A 22,396-nucleotide genomic window follows, 5' to 3' on the forward strand; every position below is an offset into this window, starting at 1 on the left:
ATGTCAATTGATGCCTTTTTTTAAAGAAGATGGAAATGAAAACCTGGTTGAAGAAGAAGAAGAAGAAGAAGAAGAAGAAGAAGAAGAAGATGATGATGATGATGATGATGACGATTCTTGTGATGATAATTTAAGATATTGTGAAGTGATTTCTGATGTGAAAGAGAGAGAGAGAAAAAAGAAGAAGGAGAAGATAAAGAAGAAGGAGAAAATGTAAATATTCGGTTATAAGAATTTGGCGAATAGCCATGAATATTCTTTGAAAAAAGAAAGATAAGGATTATTACGAAGAAATTCGGGATTATTAGAAATATTATAACGACTACAAAGAATAAATGTAATACCACGAATAAGAACATCGCGATAAGGAAAAAGAAAAGGAAAGGCATCAAGAAGAAATGGAAAAGAACGAACAAGAACTTTGCGATGACGAAGAAGATAAAAAACATCACGAAGAAGACGACGACGATTTAGAAGTTGACGAAGAAGAGAAACAATTGAAGAAAAAGTAGAGTAGGAAGATTTTGAGGAAGAAGAAGAAGATGATGATGATGAATACCAATCATAAACCTCAGAAAGACAAAAAGAGGGAGAAGAGGTAGATGAAGAATCTGATTCTGTGTCTGGATAAAAATCAGAATCAGAACCTGAATCAGAATCAGGAAAGAATGACTCACGATGCTGAGAAGCAGATGAAGGGTGATGAGAATGACGGCGGGAACAGGAAGAATTGGAGAATTTAGTGGGATGCTTGAGTGCATAGGCCGAAGTTGGAGAGCGATGGGAGTTTGAAGAGCTCTTCAGGTGGACAAGAGGAGGAGTTGGCTGGCTGTGAATGGAATGAGAATGAGAATGAGAATGAGAATGAGACTTAGAAGAGAATGAATGCTGGGAAGAGGTCTTAGTGCGTTTGTGAATAGAAGGAGACAGAGGAGAAGACGGATAAGAAGGGCAGCAAGCATATGAAGAAGAAGAGGGACAAGAAGATAAGGAAGAGGAAGAAGAATCACAAAAGGAGTCTGAATCTGAATAATCATAGTGCTGAGAAGAAGAATGAGAAGAAGAGTGATGAGAAGGGCGATAAAAAGAGGAGGAAGAAGAAGAAGATGATGATGAAGGAGGAAGAAGAGGAAGAAGAAGAAGAGGAAGAGATGGAGGAGAAGAAGAAATTGATTCAAATTGAGCTTTTGGAGGAGCACCTAATACAAATTTTGTTTGAGAGTTGGAAGAAGAAGAAGAAGAAGAAGAAGAAGAAGAAGAAGAAGAAGAAGAAGAAGATGATGATGATGAGCCTATATGAAGAAAAGAAGGGGGAAGATTGGGAAAGATAGGAGGAAGATTGGCAGAAGGGAGTAAAAGAATAGTTTGAGGATGAGATGACGAAGAAGAAGAAGTCTGTTCCTTGCTTTCCAAAAAATTATCCTCTTCCATCGTTTTTTGTTGTGTCTTTATCTTTTTGGCATCACTACAATTTTTGCTGACTGCTCGCTCTTTGTGAAGTAATTGACGTTCCTGCTCTTGTTGTCTTTCCATCAAATTCATCTTCGCCTTCAGCTCTTCGTTAATTTCAGTCAGCAATTTTTCCTTCTTCTCAATCTCTTCTTTTTCTTGTTTCAAAAGAGCCACAGATGCACTCATATCTGTAGCGTTGCTCTTCGTCTTTCTCGTCGGTTGTTCAGTTCTTTCATCTTTTTGTGTGCTTTGTGAGTAATCTCTGTGTTTCTGACTGTCTTCCTTTGAGTCTTTGAAGCGGTTTTCAATATTACGATGAGTTTGTTTGTACATTTCCAGTTTCGTCTTGTCTTGTCTTGGAAGTTTAGACATCACACTCGGATAAGTTAGCACGTCGATCAAGTCTAATTCGCTGTCTGGGTTGTGGATTAGCAAAATCGATATTAGCGACACAATCCCTTTGTCAATTGAATCCCTGAAGTGATTCTCAACAAATCTCCTTGAGCCATTCAATGACAATTGATCCAAATCATTTGATGACAAAGGATGGAGCGTGCACAATTCAAAGAGCACCATTCCAAGTTGCCTGAGATCGGTTGCTGAGTCTGAAAACGCTTGTGCTGCTGATGAAGACGAACTCGAAGACGAAGCAGATGCTCGTCCCATGGCCAAATTTTGCTTTTTGATTCGAAATAAGCCTGATTGATAATATCAAAAACGTTTTCACATTCAGATTTGTGAAAAATAAAAAAAAGGAAAAACTTTTTTCACATGCCTAGTTTCACGTGTCCATCAGGTGTCAGACGAATGTTGTTCGAATGAATGTTACCATGCTTCAAATCCACCTTGACATATTCAAAAAGCCCCAGCAAAAGTTCTGTTATGATGGTCCACAATTCCTTCAACAAATTAAAAAATGAAAAACACATTTTTTTTAATAATATTATTTTATAAATTGCAGATTTATTCTTGTTAATAAATGCAAAATGCAAACTTCATTAGAATAGTATTTCCAGTGTTTTTTTCTCTTCTGAATATCATCTTTCAGGAAAGTTCCTTCACAGTGCTCAAAAATAATGAAAAATTCGTTATCATCATCAAATGTTGATTCTACAATGTTTTCAGTATATGGACTTTTGATTGTTTTCGCTTTCGAAAGCTTCAAGTTAATTTGTTCATTTGCCAAACAAAATTTGTCTTCAAAATGGTAATGCTTCAAAATGTTCTTTTCTCCATTTTCTTTCATTGTGCTGAACACTCTGCACTCATCAACATTCCTCAAAAACTTCACGGATTTATCTTTCAAAGTGTAATGCACAGATAAATTTATAGGTGAGTCAAATTTAGCAACTTTGCAAAAACAAAAAACTGCAAACATTCATCCAATAAAAATTGCTCAAATCTCTTTTCTGCTTGAGATTTCGCCATCAAAGCTATCTTACGTTTGTAAAGATAATATTTAATATAAATATGCAGAATAACGTGGAAAAAAGCAATTATTGATGAATCAAACTTTGTTAAAGGTAATATAATGGTTGGGCTTTTTGAAAACGAATATTTGTGTTTATTTTCAAATTTGTTTGAAAATTTGCTTTTGTTCATATAATAAAAACATTTTTCGTTTTTGTGATTATTTTCCATTTCAATCAAAAAATATGAAATTATTGGATTTTGTTTTTACCGTTATTTGGGTTTTTGGAAAACGTTCTATTTTGACTTCAATGGAATAAACTATCTTTGTTGTAGCCCTGGGTGACGTGAAGGAAAAAATTCATCACGTCCGTCACCAATTTTCCACTTCAAAAAAAAAAAAAAAAAAAAAAAAAAAAAAAACATTTGCTGTTGTTTTAATAATTTGTCCATTTATTTTTTGCTGAATTCAGATAATCTTTTTTGAAATATATTAAAGATATTTTATATCAAAAATCCCATTTTTATATAATTAGAAAATTGAGCTTTCTCTGTATCAAAATCAAATAAGAGATTCATGTGCATAAGATGATGGTTTGAGTGCAGACTTTTCGTTGCTTTTTATAGTTATTCTTTCGCCTGGAATAGTTGTGCCAAAGCATGTGCTTATCAACTATTTATATAAAAACAACATTGTTTTCTGAATACAATGCATTTTCAAAGAAATGAGGGTAGAACATCTGTTGTAAATATGCTGATTTGCAGATAATATTGTGCTTAATTTTTTCATTTCAATTTTTTTCCAATTTTTTCATCAAAGAATTGGTGGCTAAAGTGGAACTGTGCGAAGATAAAGATCAAAAACAGAAAATAGAGAAAATGAATGAAGAATAATTTGGATCAATTTTCAAGAAAGAAATGGCGATGGAATTGATGATATGATTGGAGAAAAGAAAGTTACAATGGAAAATGCAATTTTGCTGTTGAAGTGTGTTGGATATAATTAAATAATTATATTTATTTTAACAGCTTTCTTTTAATGAATCTTCGTTATGTTAAAAAGATTTGAGAAGTTAATTATTGATGAAAATGAGAAAAAAGAAGAAAAGAATGAAAGATTGCTATTTGGCCTATGAAAATCTAACATAATGCTTCACAGTTATTAAAATATCTGTTAGGAATTGCTTTTGATACGTGTGTCTTGACTTTTGATAACAGCTTTGAACAATGTTGAAAGCGAAGAACCATTGAAAGAAGGAAAAATGGTTTTATTTGCTGTGAATTGCAATAATGGATAAAATGTTTGTTCATTTTCTCTTTCTTTTTAATGATTTTGTATTTTTCTTGTATTTTTTTAACAGAAAATTGAAAAAGAACTTTTCCTGGATGAAATCAAAGAAATCATCAGGTATCACCAGCAACATTATAATCTGACTTGGCTTGAGCATCAGTCTGCTTGGTGGTTTTTGGTGTTCAGATATTGCAAGGGTTTCTCATTTGAAATCGTAATTGTGAATGAACTGCATTTTGTGAGAGAAGAAGCAAAAGAACTGGAAGAGTTGTCAAAGAGTGTGGATTGGAAGAGAAAAGAAGAAGAAAGAGAAAAAGAAACTGAAGATGAGCTTGTTTTAAAGAGATGGCTCAAAATGTTGGAGATTTATTTTCACAATTGCAAATCATGGAATGAAGAACTTGCTGGACTCATCAGCAGCATTGTGAATGTATTTCGAGCAGCGAAGGATAATTACAAAGGAATAAGATAACAATTCATTTTTTCAATCAGAGTGGCAGCAAAAAATAAATGTATGAAAATTGATACTTTAGCAAATGAACGCACTATTAATCTATTTTCGGAGGAAATGAATCAAATAATTTTGAAAGATGAAACTTGTTTGAAGTTATTTGAATTTCTCACTGAATATTTCAAGAAAATTGAAAAAAGCTGACGAAGAAGTGAAAAAAGACAAAGAAAAGCGAAATGTTTGAAAAGATGAAAGAAGAAGGATATGAAGATATCATCTCATGCTTTCATATTCTTCTTGATTTTCTTTTCAGAAAGTATAATTGTTTTTTGATATTGAAATTCTATGATTATTTTGTGAATTATTGGGAAATTGCTTTGAGTCTAATTACTTAAAAATGACATTTTTCCATTTTCATTATTTCGAAAAAAATGAAAACAATCATTTTCTTTTTTAAAAGCGACTGTTTTTCATTATTTCAAAAAAAAAGTGAAAAGGTGATAATAAAACAAAGTTGAAAATGCTATTTATGAATGAATAACTTTCTTATTTTCATTGACTCTTCAAAGTTGTTTTCCTAAAATGAATTGTTACGTTCATCTTCTTCAATTTGTTCCATTTTGTATTATTCCTTTCATTATTTATATTCTCCTGATGGCTCAACTTCTTCAATAGCAATTTCAACACACCCTGATTGAAAACCTTCGCCTGCTGTGCCCACAAACAAAAATTTTATTCACTTCATAAAAGCAATTGTGAATCTTATTGGTGTTCTTGGAATTAAAAAAAGTAATTTTTTTTCTGTAACGTCACATACGGTTCCGAATGAGTGCAAAAAATTGTAGAAAGATGGTTTTTGATATTAATAAGTTTCGTTTTTTTCCGATGAAAATTGTTGTATCACACGAAGCGAAAAGTTTGATGAGTTGATCAAACAAAGAACTATTCAACAACAAAAGAGTCGAATTCACAACTTCGAACAATCATCTATTTTTTAATCAATCAATGAGCATTCTTCAGCATCATTTTGAGATTTGTATTCAGTTCTTTCATAAAAAATAAGAGAATTTCCAATATTAATTAAAATTGTAATGGTTGTGTGAATTGAAAATAATTTAAGCTATCAAATAAGAAATTTTGCTAGTTTGTTTTGATCTTCTGCTCCTTTTTATGCTTCATTTATTTAATGACTGCATATGACTTCAAAAGTCACTGACGTCAGTGAAGCGTCAAAATTCCGATTTCCGCTTTTGCGTCAGTGAAAATTGAATAATGGTAATTTTTAATTAATAATTTAATTTTTTTTTTTTTTTTTTTTTTTTTTTTTTCGTGACGTGGAAAAATCTGTCACGTCCGTCAAAAATAGAAAATGTCACGTCAGAAGTCACCACGTCACCCAGGGCTACTTTGTTGCCAAATTATTTTGGTAGAAATTATTCTGTGGTTATGTTTTGTTCATAATGAATAACATGTGTTCAACATCCGTCCATCTCATTAATAAATACAGTTTATGCAAAAAAATTCCGTACATCGCAAAAAAGATCGGACAAGATCGATATCTCAATAACCGCAAGAAGAAAAATTCTGTTAAATTTCCTCAAAATATATCTCATTAATGCAAATTCACGTGATATACAAAACTTTCAGGACAGCTTCGCTTGAGCTCAGAGAAAATATTTATTGAAATTTCGGAGAAATAGGATTTTGAGTTTCTCCGAGAATTCAAATATCATCTTTTCTGAGCTCAAGCGAAGCTGTCCTGAAAGTTTTGTATATCACGTGAATTTGCATTAATGAGATATATTTTGAGGAAATTTAACAGAATTTTTCTTCTTGCGGTTATTGAGATATCGATCTTGTCAGGTCTTTTTTGCACAAACTGAATAATAATTCGTTCATCTTATTTTTAGAATTAAAAAATTTACAAAGATTACGCAAAAAAACGCTGGACAATGTAATGATTTTTCACGTTAGATAATTTTCTCAATAACTGCATAAGGAAAAATATTATTATTTGCATCCATATTTATCACATCATTTCAAACTCAAAAGATAAAAATTGCTTTCATTTTTAATTTATTTGCACGCAGAAAAAAATAATAATTGAAATCATTATGAAATTTTAACTTCATTTTATTCTTGAGATTTTTTTTTTCTTTTTTCTTTTTTCTTTTTTTTTTTATTGATCTTTTTTTTTGTGCACGATAATAAAGAAGAAATGAAAGCATTTCAAATTTGATGAAACAAGAAAGATTTCAATGAAACCTTATAGAATTCTTCAGCTTTTATTATTCCATTATTTATTTATGTATTTTATCATAAATTTATTCAAAAACAAAAATTGAGAATTGTTTATACGGTGGAAAATATGTGCTTTCAAGCTTTTTTTGCATGAGTTATTAAACATTCATTTCACTCAAAACTTTATTAAACTTTATCAGAGAAAAAATTAATTTGTTTTTCACATTTGAATACAAACGTTATAGAAATAACAACATTATATTTTGAAACCTCAAACGAATATCAAAAAATGAACCTATTTAAAAGAAAAATTTGTGTGATTTGTTTTGAAAACATATATTTTCATTCAAATTTTTCTGTTCAAAAATTTCCTTCGTATAAAAATAAATGATCACTGAAGAGTGAAAAGGCTCAATAAAAAAATGTTAATTCTTTTTTAGCTGATTTTCTTATTCAAAAAATATCTGTGAAAATAAAGCATTTGAATTCAAAAGCTTTTCACAATAACAAGCAGAATTAAAAAAAATTACACACCCAAAAAAGAAAAAACCTCAAAAACAATCACCCATTTTGTTCACAAAATGTTTATCAGAAATGTATAATTATTCAATGAAAATGCCTGAAGTCAAATTTATTGTCCCAAATGGATGAAAATTTATCGATTTATTACCCACGAAGTTCTGAAACAGTGAAAAAAAGAAAACTATCTTTAACAATTCAAAATTCACTCCAATTTTTGTTCTTGAAATATGTCTTCATTTCGCAAATGTGGCCAACATACGTTTGGGATCTTTATAAAATTACTCTTTTTTCATTTTGAAAATTCTTATTTTGCGAGAATTTATTAATAGAAAAATTCAGATTAAAGTGATCTTCAGATCAGCGTTTTTATGATTTTTGATTTTTTGAAAACCAATTTTGACTGCACAATAATTCAGATATCAGTTTTAATAACAATGGGTTTGTGATCAACTTAAAGAATTTAAAATTTTTAGGAATAAAAAATTTGAGAAAAATAATTTTTGCTCTTTTTGTTTCAGTGTATCACATTCAGTGCCTTGAAATTTATAAATGAGATGATAAATAAGGATGAAGATTTTTTAAAAAATTCTTTATGCCGAAATTGGTCAAACATCCTTTTAAAACATTATTTAATGATTTTTGGTGTCTTTTTTAAAACGCAATTAATTAATTTTTCATTAAAGAATATTTTGCGGGAAAGACCAGTAATTGTCTAAAAACCTGAATGTTTTTTTCGAATTTCGTTTTATTAACATTTGGAAAAAATATGTGAAATGGGCAATTCTTTTAGAAAAGTCGCAAATGTTTAATTTTCATGAAAATCAAAAATTTTATATTTTACTCAAATTTCTGTTTTCACTCACGAAACTTCTTAAGAATGTGTGAAATAGCATTATCCAGAAACGGATTCATTATTAGTGAAGTTTTTATGTTGTCAAACAAATATTTATTAAAAATATGAAACTTTTAATTTATTTAAAAATTAAACATTTGCGACTTTCCAAAAAGAATTACCCAAATAATATTTAAAATTCAATGCTTTGTTAACAATATGATGTAGTCTATTTTTGAGAATATTTTCATTATGATTGAAATTATTGAATATTCGAAATTTGTTTTTTCATAAAGTTATGTGATGAAATGTCTCATCAATCTGATAATTTATTACTGAGAATGTTTCACATCTTTCATTCAAATTTAAAAAAGAAATTTACAAAAATATTATTTGTTAATATAATGTTATTTGTCACAAAATTATTTTTATGTGTTGTCTGTATTTCTCTGGAAGAATTTGTTCCAATCCTTTCACACACATTCGAACTTCAAAAAAAATATGACTTATTGAAAGAATCTAGTTGTCGGAACTTACAGCTCTTTCTTCAGCAACTCCAATCAAAACATCACTCTCCATTGAACATAGATATTATGAAGAAAAGTTAATTTGCAAATGATGAAGAGGGCACAGATAGTTAAACGCCACTAACTTGTTTGACCAAATTATCTGTTTTTGAATTTTCATTCATTTTAAAATAATTTTATTATTATTATTATTATTATTATTATTATTATTATTATTATTATTATTATTATTATTATTATTATTATTATAATTTAAAAATAACTTTTGACAAATATTAACTCGAATGTGTAACTTCCAAGCTATTCTTATTTATTGGATGAACACACAAAAAATTATTCGAGATAATTGTTTTTGCATTCAAATTAATAATTGTTTAAAACCGAACATTATTTTATTCACTCTTTGGCGAAATATTGTGAAATCAAAATTTCACATTTGAATCGGAAATTATTTTTTGAAGTTATATTTTCCCCCACATGTCTAAATTTTTTTTAAAACTTCCTTTTATTTAATTTTCAAATAGAATAAAAAATTCATATTTCGATCAAATTTCTGTTCCCACTCACAAACATTCGCTGTCATGAAAACAAAATCTAGACAATGTTATTATTTCCATTTTAGTTAAGTTTCGTTTGTGGAAACAGAAATTTGATCGAAATATGAAATATTTCTTTATTTGAAAATTTAACAAAAGGAACTTTACTAAAAAATTCAGATATGTGGAGAAAAATATTTTGATTTAAGCATTTTCATTGAAAAATTATGCACTTTTCATTGACTTTTTGAGATCAAAAAACACATTAAAATGGGTTCATTTTTATTTATACGTGTGAGTTCACATAATATTTTGTTGCAATTACAACAAAGTTTGTTTACGAATATGAAAATCAAACTTATTTAGATAATCTGAGAAAGTTTAAAAAAGTTATGAGTGAAGCAATTTTTCAATTCCTTGTGCAAAAAACTTGAAAGTCCGTTTTATTCACATGTGTTAAAAAAATATTTTGAAAATTTATATTTTTCACCTGAAAAATTCAATAATTGCAAATAATCTTTATTCTAATGAAAACATTAGAAATTTTCATTTCATCCGAAAAAATTATTTATTTGAATTCAAATTTATTATTTAGAATGAATAAAATTTAATTATAATTTTGCATAATTAGATGAATTGTGAAATGAAAAAAATATCAAAATGATTGGGTTATTTTGAAATTACCCAAAAATTTTGAAATTGTCTATGGAAATTATGAAAATTTTGGGGAATTTTGCAATAACTATGGTGGACAAAATTTTTCTGTGAAAAAATATATTATGCATATACATGAAGTTATTCAAATCACATTTTCGAAAAATATTCTGTTGTTTCTAATTATTATTAATTAAAGAAAAAAACTTTTTAACAAAATTATAATGAAATAATGAATGATTTTTCGAAACAAGCTTTGGAATACATTTTTGTTCCTTTTTAAAAAACATTTTAATGAAAGTTTCAAGGTTTTCATTGAATATTTTTTTCTGATGAATGATACAGGTCAAATTTTTTTTTAAAGTCTTTAAGGATATAATATTTACCGATTGGAGAAAGTTATAAAACACTCAGTGGACATTATTTGTCATAAATATTGAAATTTTCATTAATGAGTTGGACTATCTGTGAAAAACTTCAGGATCCAAAAAAATTGACTCTTGAAAGAAAATATTGATGTTATTTTTTGATCAATTTGAAATTTTATTATCAGGTGAAATAAGATTTGTTGCATTTTATCATGAAAGTTTCTGAACAAGACATTTGAGGAACAATGTGTTTTACAAGTTTTAACGTTGAAAAATTATTTAGATCTGAAAAAACTTATTTTTTCATTTTCACTGTTTTTCTTGGTTAAAGCAATTCAAATGAAAAATTCTTCTCATCAATGTTAAATAGAATTGAATAATACATAAATAAAAGGAAAAATAAAATGGATGCAACAGAAAGTTAGTCATTTTCATTATGGAAATGGATTGGTTGCGCATCGCAACAAGGAGGTGCACTTCATGTCCAAGACTGTGAAAAAACCGTTCTTAATATTGAAAATTCGTCATGAACAAGATGCAATGCTTCATCCACATGATGTGGAAGAATATATGCATTGAATATCGCTGAATGTAATTTGCTCCAGACCACATTTGTCCAACGTTCCGGAAAAGGAACCCCCGAGTTAGGAGGCGGGGAAGGGATGAAGATCGAAAATGTTAATACACAGCCAGTGGTTTATGATTGCTCCTTTCAAAATTACTCTTCAGGCAACGACGGAGGGGCAATTGATCTGCGTGCAAAGAGAACCGAGAGGCAGAAGAAATATGTTTTTAATTCGTTTATTTTTCAAATGCATAGCGCTTAACCCTTCAGGTTCTGGAGGTGGTGCAAATGAGCATTGGCTTTCAATGGACAATGTCTTAATAAATAACTGCCTATTCTGCAACTGTTTTTCGATGACAGCAGTTGGTGCTGTTTGCTCACAAATCAATGCAGTGAATAATGGAATTTTATTTTTCTGTTGTGTTTTCCACAAAAGTTCATGTGTGAAAGGTGGACATGACATTCTTCTTCAAGACTTTTCGCAAAACAACATTCATCCAAATTGTTATTCAAACAGACAAACACCAAAAAGAGTTAGCTCAAAATGCAACTCAGTTGTTAATAAAAGTGAATAGCTTGATAATGTTTGCGGAAGAACCAATTTTGTTTTTTCAACTGCTGCTCAACCAAATTCCAAAGGTGCTTTTTCATGTGGGATCAATGAAAGCTATCCGTGTAATTCTATCAGCCATTGGATAAATCAACTTTTTCCACGTTATGCAAATGAAGTTCAGATATTTACAGGAACAATAACAGAAATAAGAAGTGAAGACTTCGATGACAATTCTGATGTGAAATATGGACAACGAAATGTGAGCGCAACTGTCCAAACAAAAATTGAAGCAGCTAATGTTTCTCTTATTTCAGTCTTAACAGGAACTTGCTCTAGTGCATGGCTCAAAAGAAGTGAATATTTATAACTCAAGAATACAGTCTAAACCGGATATAATCACGTCGAATATAATCACATTCGTATATAGTCACATTTTTCCATGCATCGACATTTTCTGCTTATTTTTCATTCAATTTCCATCGCATATAATCACAGGGCTGAAAATATATAATCACATTTTGTTTCATGATGGGTGGATTTTTTCATTGAATAATCGATTTTTTGATCAAAAATTTTAATTTTTGATTTTTTTGAAAATGTGCTCATATATACAAAATTTTGTGCATTAAAGAAAATAATTAATTTCGCAAGTGAAAAATGTATTTTAATGAAGAACTTCCAAAAAACAATTTTTTTAACTCAAAATTGATTTAATTATTGATTGATTTTTATTTTTTCTGTGTTAAGCAGTATCGAATATTATCACAATCGGATATAGTCACAAAAAGTTGTACAAAAACCGATGTGATTATATCCGGTTTAGACTGTATTTGTGAAAAATGGAACTTATAATGTTGGAACAGGAGGCTGCACAACTCTTTTCTCACTAAGTCTACAGTTTTCGGCGAACCCTTTATGAAAGTTCTATTAGCTACAGCTCCATAATCATCTACTCATGTTCTCCAGTTAAATGCCAATAATGTGCGATTCGTTGCAGATTGAATTACTTCGAATAACGGCCATTTTTATGATTTCACATCATCTGGGTCTGCTTTCTCTAGCATTTGTCTTCTCTTCCCTTTCTATTCCATAACTGATGATCCCATCTCTTCTCCAGATCTCTTTTGGTGATAATTGAATGTTTTATTAAATTCCAGTCAATCTGACAGAAAAACAATACTCAAACAATTTTCGTCATCATTATCAACATTTTCTTCAACATTTCCTGCCTTTTTGAAGGAAATCTTTTGAAAGAAAACAATGCTTTCTCAAGATTCGAGATATATTTATTTCATTCGAACAATTCTTTGAATGAAAATGACTGCGATAAGAAACAAGAGATAAAAGAGAAAGAATGAGAAAAAGAAGACAACACTGACGAAAATTTTTGTTGAGAAATCAAATGATCAATCACATCTAATAATGGCTTAAATGACCTCAACATTTTGCTTATCACCAATTCTTTGTTCTTTAGGAGATCTCAACGATGTTCTGAAGAAGCAGATACTGATGAATCTTAGCAAGATTTAATTCCTTCTCCATCTTTGATATCATCGTCTCGTAAAACTTCATTACTCACTGTCCGTCCCACAGCAGCATCCCAAAGCATATCAACACTTCTTCCTCATTCCTCTTCAGCTGCAGCCTCAGCAGTACCACCAGCTGCCGCACCATTTGGAACAGCGCCCTCTGCCCTTCTTTCTTTGAGATATCCTTCTGTGCAGTCTCCTTTCACCACCTCAGCCCCACCAGTGCTCTCATCCATTTTCACGCAGACGCTATTGAAAGCACACTCACAGCGCAATGCAGTTCCTGTTCACATTCTTCGATATCACTCTGTATTCATTTAAAGTGAGAGGAACTCTCCAGTGAGTTGCATTACACATATTCGGTGACCTAAGACACAACAAGAAGAAGTCGTTATATTTGAACGCTTCCAGTTCCTTGCAAACGAAGGCGGACAGCACACAGACAGCCTGTATGCATCTCGGAAGGTCCAAAGCAACATCGCCTGTGAAATCTGTGGATTGTACAAACGCAGAAGAGATTCCATTTGAACAGACGTGATCTTTCTGCAAGCTTCTCCTGATGACAAACACGAAGAAGAAGACGTATCGAAACAAAATAAGAAATCATGCAGAGCTTCGATCGCCTCTTTCCGCTTCGCTGCTTTTGTCTGGTTGTTGTTCAGAAAATATTCGAGTAATGCAAATGACTCTGTCCGCACCTTCTCCAACTTCAACCATTTTAACACCTCAGAAAACTTCTAGATCTTCTTCTTTAACGCATCAACAGCATGATGTTGAAAAGTAATAAAAATGATTTCTCATCTTCGGTGAACTTCAAACACGTGAACCTCCCGGACAGCAACACATCCACAAAAAACTTCCAAAATATTTTTTCCTGCTGATCTTCTCCCATCATTCAGCCTCACTTTTCTTCTGCTCTGCATGCTTCTTTCCCAGCCACTGAACAACAGTCGCCTTCCCTGCCTCTTTCTATTGCCATGTTGGAGTTGCAGCAAGCATCCAGTTCTTCGCTCTTTTTTCGCATCGTGGTGCGTAGACAGCTGAATCACATTCAGCTCACTTGCATCTCTTTTTTCTGCATTTATACACTCTTCTTCCTCTTCTTCCTCTTCTTCCTCTTCTTTCTTTTCTTTTTCTTCTTTTTCTTCTTTTTCTTCGTTTTCTTCGCCTCCTCTTCTGTTCATCCATCTTCTCTTCGTTCTGTAACATTCTCTCGCCCCTTTCTTCTCTGCCCCTCAATCCCTTTCCATGTCAAAGTTTCCCCGCAACACCAGCTCCTCCTGCTCCTTTCCTGCCCAACCAGCCGCTTAACCTTCTCTTCATACTACGCCGTCATTTTTTTCTGCTTTTACTCGCTTTGCACTAGCCCCGTCTTTAGCTTTTCAATCACATTATTGAACAGCGCCTTCTTCTCAATTGTCATCTGCTCATATATTTTCGATAGCTCCATCAGCATCTTCGTTTCCTTCTCCATCTCGTTTATCTTCTTCCACAAAGTTGTATTAACTCCTCCTTCACAACTACCACCAGTATCATCAATGCTTCCACCATTGACCCCAGCATCGTTCTTCTCCGATCTTTCTCTGATCCCAGAATTTGCTCCCCTCCTATTATCTTCTCCTCCACAGCAGTTTTCTTCTCCGGCAAGACTCATACAACACCTAACTTCACAACAACTCATTTCCCGCTTGGGAATGGCCCAAGTACAACAGCACTTCCATTTCTAATTATTTCTGCAATCTTCTCCTGGCACTTTTCACACAACCTTAACTGCAGAGCCAATAAAGCCAAAGATATAACCATTCCGCTCCCTGCAGAGGCCAATGAAGAAAGCATAGCAACATTGATCGCCAACACCACCAGTTTTTGTTTGAAATCCACACTCACCACTCCTCCTTGCTGAGCTCTATCTTTTTCATTATCTCCACCAGCTGCTCCATCAGCTCCTTCGCCTCTGCATTGGGTTTCTGACTCAGCTCCAGAATTTTCCTTACCAGTTTCACCACCATCTCCTCAATCTTCCACACTTCATTCTCTACAACTCCTCATCTTATCACTTCGTTGTCTGTCTTCACAGTCACACTCCTCAACTGAGCAGATCGGAACACCAGTTGAACTGTGGAAGGTTGTAACTTAGAATGATTAAACAGAACGTAGATCAAAAAGAACGCTTTCACACCGTTCGATACTAAGATCCACTTTCTCCCAAACAACGAACTTACCAACGTTGCAAGTTAAAGATGAAATTTCACCAGCAAAACTGAAATTGTCGCCGAAAGTGCTACAACATACCACCACAGTTTCAGCAGTGCGCATGGGAACAACTGAATGCACTGATCAAACACCCAAGTCACTTTCTAATCTTCGCTTATTTGCCTTCGGAATGGAAAGGCTGATCTGTATTCAGCATGAGCAAAAAAGATGTGAAAATCATTTCAGAATCTTTTCATATTGCAAAATTTGTAATTTCAAATTATATCTAGTTGTATTTTGGAGGATTCGAGCTGTGACGGACAAAGTTGATATCAATAAAATCTTTAGGCAAAAGGTTTAAATGCTCTTTCTCCATGGAAAAAAATGTTAAACAAAACTACTTATTGTTTTATTTTATTTCCAGTCTGTGAAAAGCTCCAAGTCCTGTATCTTGTGTCTAATTACTGATAGAACGGTTCAAAAATTAGTTGTATTTCCTTTTTAATCAACATTTTGTTCAATAAGACTTTGAATAAATTTTCACATTCAGCTCAGATTATTCAAACGACTATACGATCCACACAGAGTGATTTGATTGCAATGTGAAGAGATATAACAGAAGAAGAAAGCCATATATTCAAAAAGAAACAAAAAATCAATAAATCGCTAGTGAATATTTGCTTCTTTTCTTCTTTGTCCAGTGGAAAATCATTTCAATGGATATGATCTGTTCATTTTCGGCTCAAATTTGTTGTGATTTAATGGAAACAAACTTTATGAATCGGACAACAATGCAGCTTTATTCATCTCAATCATCGGTTTTTTTCAATTTTTCGAACATTAAAAGGCATAGAATGTCATTTGTTTCATTGAAGGTTATGCTTTGATTTATTAATGATTGCTTTCACTGATTGCGTTCACAGTTTCACAGGCAATGAATGTCACAAAATATTTTCAAATTATTTTTTTCTATTGAAATTTTGAAATGTTTTGAATATTGACAATCATTTGTTGTCACAAAAATATTTTGTTAATTACAAAAAACTTGTAATATGGCTGATCCTTTTTGAAATCATACTTTCGTTCGAGTTTTGATCAAAAAATTTTTCTTAAAGGGAATCGGAAAAAAAGGCTTAAAAGTGCAATAGTTTAATCTTTAACTTATTAAACTTTAATTTTAAAAATGTTTGGACAAACAAAAAATAATTTTGATGAACCTTAAGAATATTTTTCAGTTGCTATTTAATTCTTTTGATTATTTGAACTTTCAGAGGCGTTTATTTCTGTATAACAGATATGGCATGAGTATGCAATTTAATAAAATTTTCACATGTTTTGCGTTTGTATTAAAATTTTACCTCGTTAATGTTATTTGACAGAAATGAATTTTTGCTAATGATTTAACGATTCAAAGAATGAATAAAGTTCCAAATTCAACACAAAAATGTCGAAAATAAGTCATTCTTGCGCAAGAATATGTGCTTATATTTCTTTATTGTTTTGATTAATATTAGTTTTTGTTTTTTCTTTTTGGTTTTTTGATGAAAATAATAGGGCATATTGATCGGAAGAAAAGGAAATAGAATTAACAAGAGACTATAACAAATATGATTAGCTTAAATTACATGGAGACAGTGTTGATTAAAAAAAAATAAAAGAAATGGAAAAGTTCTCATCAAATAAATGTAATTGGAACATGATAGGAAGTGTTGGGAAGAAGAGATAAAGAAATTAGAAGATGAATGAAAAAGATAAAAGTGAGAGGGAAAGTGTTTGGAGAGAGAGAAGAAGAGTTTGGAAAGAGAGAGAAAGTGTTTTGAATGAGAGAGAAAGTGTTATGAAGATGAATGAAATAGATTTGAATAAGAGAAGAAGAGATTGGAATGAGAGAAGAAGAGTTTAGAATGAGAGCGAAAAAGTTTGTAGAGAGAGAGGAAAAAATAAAAGTTAGATGAAAAGATTTATGATTGAATAACTTTTATTATAAACGTGCTTTTTTTTATTTTTATTGTAAAAGAATAGTATCTTGTAATGTTGTATTCAATGTGTTTTATTCATATGTTAAATGGATTATAAAATTTTTTTTTGTTTTACAAAATCAGCATTTATCTTCAGAACATTTATAGCAGCATGAACGTACAGATTTTTTGTGTTTTTTTCATTTTATTTGTTTGTTTTCAATTAAAAGTATTGTATAAATAAATACGTGGATATTTCTAAACCCAATCCTTTTTCTGAATTAATCATATTTATTCTTAAACAATTTTCTATCAATGTTCACAATTCCCGTGTCAACTCTTTCGACATGGGCTTCGATAGCCTGGGAAGAATTGAAAAGGATAGGTGGAAACAAAACAAAACAATTAATTCTGTATTTATTTCTAAAATTTTGAGACGCAACATCAATATTGAATGAAGTAAGAAAACAATTAAACAGTTTAACTCTTTATTCTCTATATTCAATTTTGAACAACTGATTTCCTTTTTGTGATGTTTTTTTTTTGCATTTTGAAATATTCAAAGCGGATATTGACTGCTTAATAGATGATTTTTCAGTGATTTATAAATATGCACATAAGCATGTGAAAACAATGCTTTTGCAATCGTTGTGCAGAAATAATACTCTGGAGCAATTACAAAATCATAATTTTGATATTACAAATGGGATGTTTAGCTATGCAAAAAAGTCTCTTATGCGAAACAACAACTTTATCCTTAAACCGAAAAAACCAACAGTTCCAGAATGCAAGCAAGGTTTATATTTGAATTATAAATTGTTTGATTTCATTTCTTGATAAGGCTTGACAGAAAAAGAATGGATTAGAGGAAATCAATGGATGATAAAAAATTCCACAGAATTTTTTACATTATTGTCACCTACACAAAAACGAAAACTACATAACAATGAAGCTAAAAATTAAGAGGAATCTTCTTGGAATAATTTTATTTTCATAGGATCTTCGAAAGAAAAGAATAGCTTATACAAATTTGGATCATCCATGTTGCAAGAAATCAAAACTGATAAAAAAACATGAAACCCTCACGAACAGGAGTGAAATAAGCAATCCACCAATTTCACCAATTATCATTCCTCAAAATTGTTTTTGTTCCATAAACGAATCAGACAGAAAGAATGAAGGATGCGAAACAATCATTTGCACATCAAATATGACTAATAGTTTGAATGATGATCAATCACATTTCATTTTCGATGGAAAAAAACAAAAATTCATTACTCCTCTATCTAATTTTTGTTTTTGCACATCACACTCACAAAATTGGTTCAAAAAACATCGTTTATTAAAATCGGACAATATTTCCCAAAAAGAAGATTAATCAACGGAAGAAAATAAATACATAGAAAGAATAAGGAGAAGGCAAAGAACTTATAAATTGGAAACACCCAAAGAAAACTACATAACTAAAAAGACAAAGGAGTTATCTCATTGTTACAATGATCCTTTCAATGAAAATCTTCAATTAAAACGGAGCGGCCTTGAAAATTGGGGAAATACATGTTACTTGTCTTCCCTTATTCAATGCTTATCATCAATAATAAAATTTGCTCCTTCGCTGATAACTGCGCCTTCAAATGGATCAAAATTTTCTTCTTGTGTCCTTGATATTTTCGAATCCCTGAACACAAATAAAAAGAATAAAATATTCTCCTGGACTCCATCATTTGAAGATATGTGGGAATTTCATTGCAAGTTTGCAAAAAGGCAACAGCAAAGTGTTATTGATTCTAATTACAAACTTATCTCCATTCTGGTTCATGAGAAGCATGTTGATGAACAAGATTTTTGTATTAAATTGAATCAGTACACAAAATGCGAAAGATGTCACACAATAATATCAAAAGTCACATCAGTCAGCAATTCAATAGTGTCAAATTCTTTATCAATCATTGATGGCTTAAACAAAAATTTTCGAAAGGAGTATTTAACATCAGAAAAACTATTTTTTGCTATCTTTGTCAAAAACAAACTCGTGCTTGTAGATGGACAGAAATCTCAAACTTTCCATTCATACTTGCGGTTGATCACGAATACACATCAACTCCTTTCAGTCCTCCTCCTCAGAGTTTGTCCATCTCATCAAATTCTTCAAGCAATTAAACATTTGTGAAATCACTTGATAACTCATCTTTGTGTTTCAATAATGAGTTTGGAGGTGTTCCTAATGTTTATGAAATTGCTGGACAAGTTCTTCACAAAAGAATCGATGAAACTCATGGGCATTTTATAGCAATAGTGAAAGAAAAAATGTTTAACAAAAATTAATGGTATATTTACAATGACAATCATGTTTCTATGTTCTCAAATCAAAACTGGCAACTCTCTTGGAAATGTGAGCACAATCAAGGATATTGCTCTTCATTGACTTTCTTCATTAATAACGTTCATAAAAAAACAATCGTTGCAGGTTGCAAATTGGAAACAAGTCAATATTTTCTTCATTATTATCCAGAAACAACAAATTTTCAGTTTCAGGGTGCAATTCAAAGATATGTCAAAATTTTTTTGAAAAGTTCCATTTGTTTAATTTTCAAATATAACAAAAATTTCATTTTTCAATCAAATTTATGTTCCTACTCAAGAAACTTCACCAAAATGGAAACAAATCCAAAGGAATGTTATCATTACCGTTTTTATGAAGTTTCATTATTGGGAACATAAATTTGATCAAAATATGAAATTTTTGTTATATTTGAAAATTAAACAAATGGAACTTTTCAAAAAAATTTTGACATATTCAAGATTTTCTTACAAAGAAATGGAACTGTCAGCTTCAACTTAGAACAAGATCAGCTTTTTTGCAAAGTCAAAGCAAAAAATATTTTGTCTATTCGAAAAGCGATTAATTTCATATCGTAAATGTCACCTTTGGAGACAATTTTCATCTGAAACTCATATTCAGACTTCTCTGCAATACTTCAACAAGTTGACTATTCATTTTTCAAAAGCCAAACGAAGAACAGATATGTGCGGAATGTGCAAAGCATTGGAAAACATTACAAACAAGCTAAAGTCAAACCCCTCTAAAATAGTTAACTCAAAAGGAACAACGATCATTCGAATTTTTGAAAACGCACAAATTATATGCAGATTGGCAAAGAAGAAGTTTCAATGAAGCTGTTATCAACCTTCAAGAAAACGAATGTGTAATATTATTCGATTTTAAACTAAAGTGGAAGTTGCCCATTAGAAAAGATCAGCTTCAATTGAAATTTTTCACGTATTGTCAAGTGTCTCACTTTACAATAATCACTTTTCAAAAATTTGGAAAAACGTTTGTGAAAAAGGTGCACAGTTTTCTTTCCAATTGTTTGACAAACAATTATCAAAATGTGATAGAATGCCTAAAATCAGTTCTCAGTCAAAAAGATTATGAAAATCTACAAAAATTCATTTTTTATTGCAATTCAGGCCCTCATAATAGAAACAGATTTATATTTCATATTGTTTTATCCAATGAAACTCCATTGTTTATCATTAAGGCATGTGAAATTAACTACTTCGCTGAACATCATAAGAAAAGTTTGTGCGATGGAGAATTTGGTGCTTTCACGAATGCAATAAAAAACAACATTTCAGAAAAAGATATTACAACGCTTAATGATTTGATAAACTTTTTCAAAAATCATCTGAGTTTGCACTCAACTTCAACAAGATCTTCATTTTACAACCAAAATAATGCGATCAATAAACAACAGAATCATTCAAACTCAAATAATTTCGACGTCGAAATAAAAGATAGATTTTTTGAGGAGTACAAACCAATTGAAACAAGCGCATTCCCTACACTTATGATAATTCATATGAAAGATTATTTACATTTGGAAAAAAATAACAACAAAATACATAGATCATCAGTAAGCTTGTTGAGCGCGCGTTCATTGATCAATCTTGAATATTCAATTCACAAAGAATGCATAAGAGAAAAAGGAAAGACGAACTTGAAATTTGCAAACATTCAAAACACAGATACGTTATCGCAAGCTTCAATAAATATGTTACAAAGACTATCAGAAAATTTGCACATATTCTTTAAAAAAGATTGACGAAATAAATATTCATTAAATACTTGCAAAATAAATAATAAAGTACTCAAAAACGGATGAAAATATCATCATTTATTTCAATGAATCAATAATTTTCAAATCATCTTCAAATCTATTTCATTCATCTTCATAACACTTTCTCTCTCATTCAAAACACTTTCTCTCTCTTTCCAAACTCTTCTTCTCTCTCTCCAAACACTTTCCCTCTCACTTTTATCTTTTTCATTCATCTTCTAATTTCTTTATCTCTTCTTCCCAACACTTCCTATCATGTTCCAATTACATTTATTTGATGAGAACTTTTCCATTTCTTTTATTTTTTTTTAATCAACACTGTCTCCATGTAATTTAAGCTAATCATATTTGTTATAGTCTCTTGTTAATTCTATTTCCTTTTCTTCCGATCAATATGCCCTATTATTTTCATCAAAAAACCAAAAAGAAAAAACAAAAACTAATATTAATCAAAACAATAAAGAAATATAAGCACATATTCTTGCGCAAGAATGACTTATTTTCGACATTTTTGTGTTGAATTTGGAACTTTATTCATTCTTTGAATCGTTAAATCATTAGCAAAAATTCATTTCTGTCAAATAACATTAACGAGGTAAAATTTTAATACAAACGCAAAACATGTGAAAATTTTATTAAATTGCATACTCATGCCATATCTGTTATACAGAAATAAACGCCTCTGAAAGTTCAAATAATCAAAAGAATTAAATAGCAACTGAAAAATATTCTTAAGGTTCATCAAAATTATTTTTTGTTTGTCCAAACATTTTTAAAATTAAAGTTTAATAAGTTAAAGATTAAACTATTGCACTTTTAAGCCTTTTTTTCCGATTCCCTTTAAGAAAAATTTTTTGATCAAAACTCGAACGAAAGTATGATTTCAAAAAGGATCAGCCGTATATTATTTAATAATTTTTAATTTTTAAGGTAGGAAACATATTATAATAAACGATTTGATTACATTATTGATTATTGAACGTTATGAAAAGTGCGTTGACAATAAATGAGTATATTTCAACCTATTTCCAATATTTTTTGTACCACAATTTTTAGGCAAAAAATGAAGATCTACCCACAATTTAATTAAACTTGAAATTTGTTGGTGTAACTTGAAATAACTGCCTTATTTTCAATTTTTCTGAAAAATTTCAAAATATCTTGATTATTTCAAAATAACATTATGGAATTTC

The 22,396-nt window shown here is 30.6% G+C and overlaps 3 protein-coding genes across 3 annotated transcripts; all 3 read right to left on the bottom strand.

Moving 5' to 3' along the window:
* Positions 1–3: 3 nt before the first annotated feature.
* On the bottom strand, positions 4–2,118 carry MONOS_14488 (uncharacterized protein; the record flags this gene model as incomplete). The annotated part of the gene is made up of 2 exons (XM_067867292.1): positions 4–116; positions 345–2,118. 2 exons carry the CDS (start codon positions 2,116–2,118, stop codon positions 4–6), a joined length of 1,887 nt encoding a protein of 628 aa, XP_067721409.1.
* A 10,908-nt stretch (positions 2,119–13,026) lies between these two features.
* On the bottom strand, positions 13,027–13,455 carry MONOS_15831 (uncharacterized protein; the record flags this gene model as incomplete). The annotated part of the gene is made up of 2 exons (XM_067868732.1): positions 13,027–13,180; positions 13,355–13,455. 2 exons carry the CDS (start codon positions 13,453–13,455, stop codon positions 13,027–13,029), a joined length of 255 nt encoding a protein of 84 aa, XP_067721410.1.
* Positions 13,456–14,279: 824 nt separating this feature from the next.
* MONOS_15832 (uncharacterized protein) lies at positions 14,280–14,585 on the bottom strand (the record flags this gene model as incomplete). The annotated part of the gene is made up of 1 exon (XM_067868733.1): positions 14,280–14,585. One exon carries the CDS (start codon positions 14,583–14,585, stop codon positions 14,280–14,282), a length of 306 nt encoding a protein of 101 aa, XP_067721411.1.
* Between the last annotated feature and the right edge of the window lie 7,811 nt (positions 14,586–22,396).

Source organism: Monocercomonoides exilis (assembly GCF_001643675.1).
Source record: "Monocercomonoides exilis strain PA203 chromosome Unknown scaffold47-789622, whole genome shotgun sequence".
Lineage (NCBI taxonomy): Eukaryota > Preaxostyla > Oxymonadida > Polymastigidae > Monocercomonoides > Monocercomonoides exilis.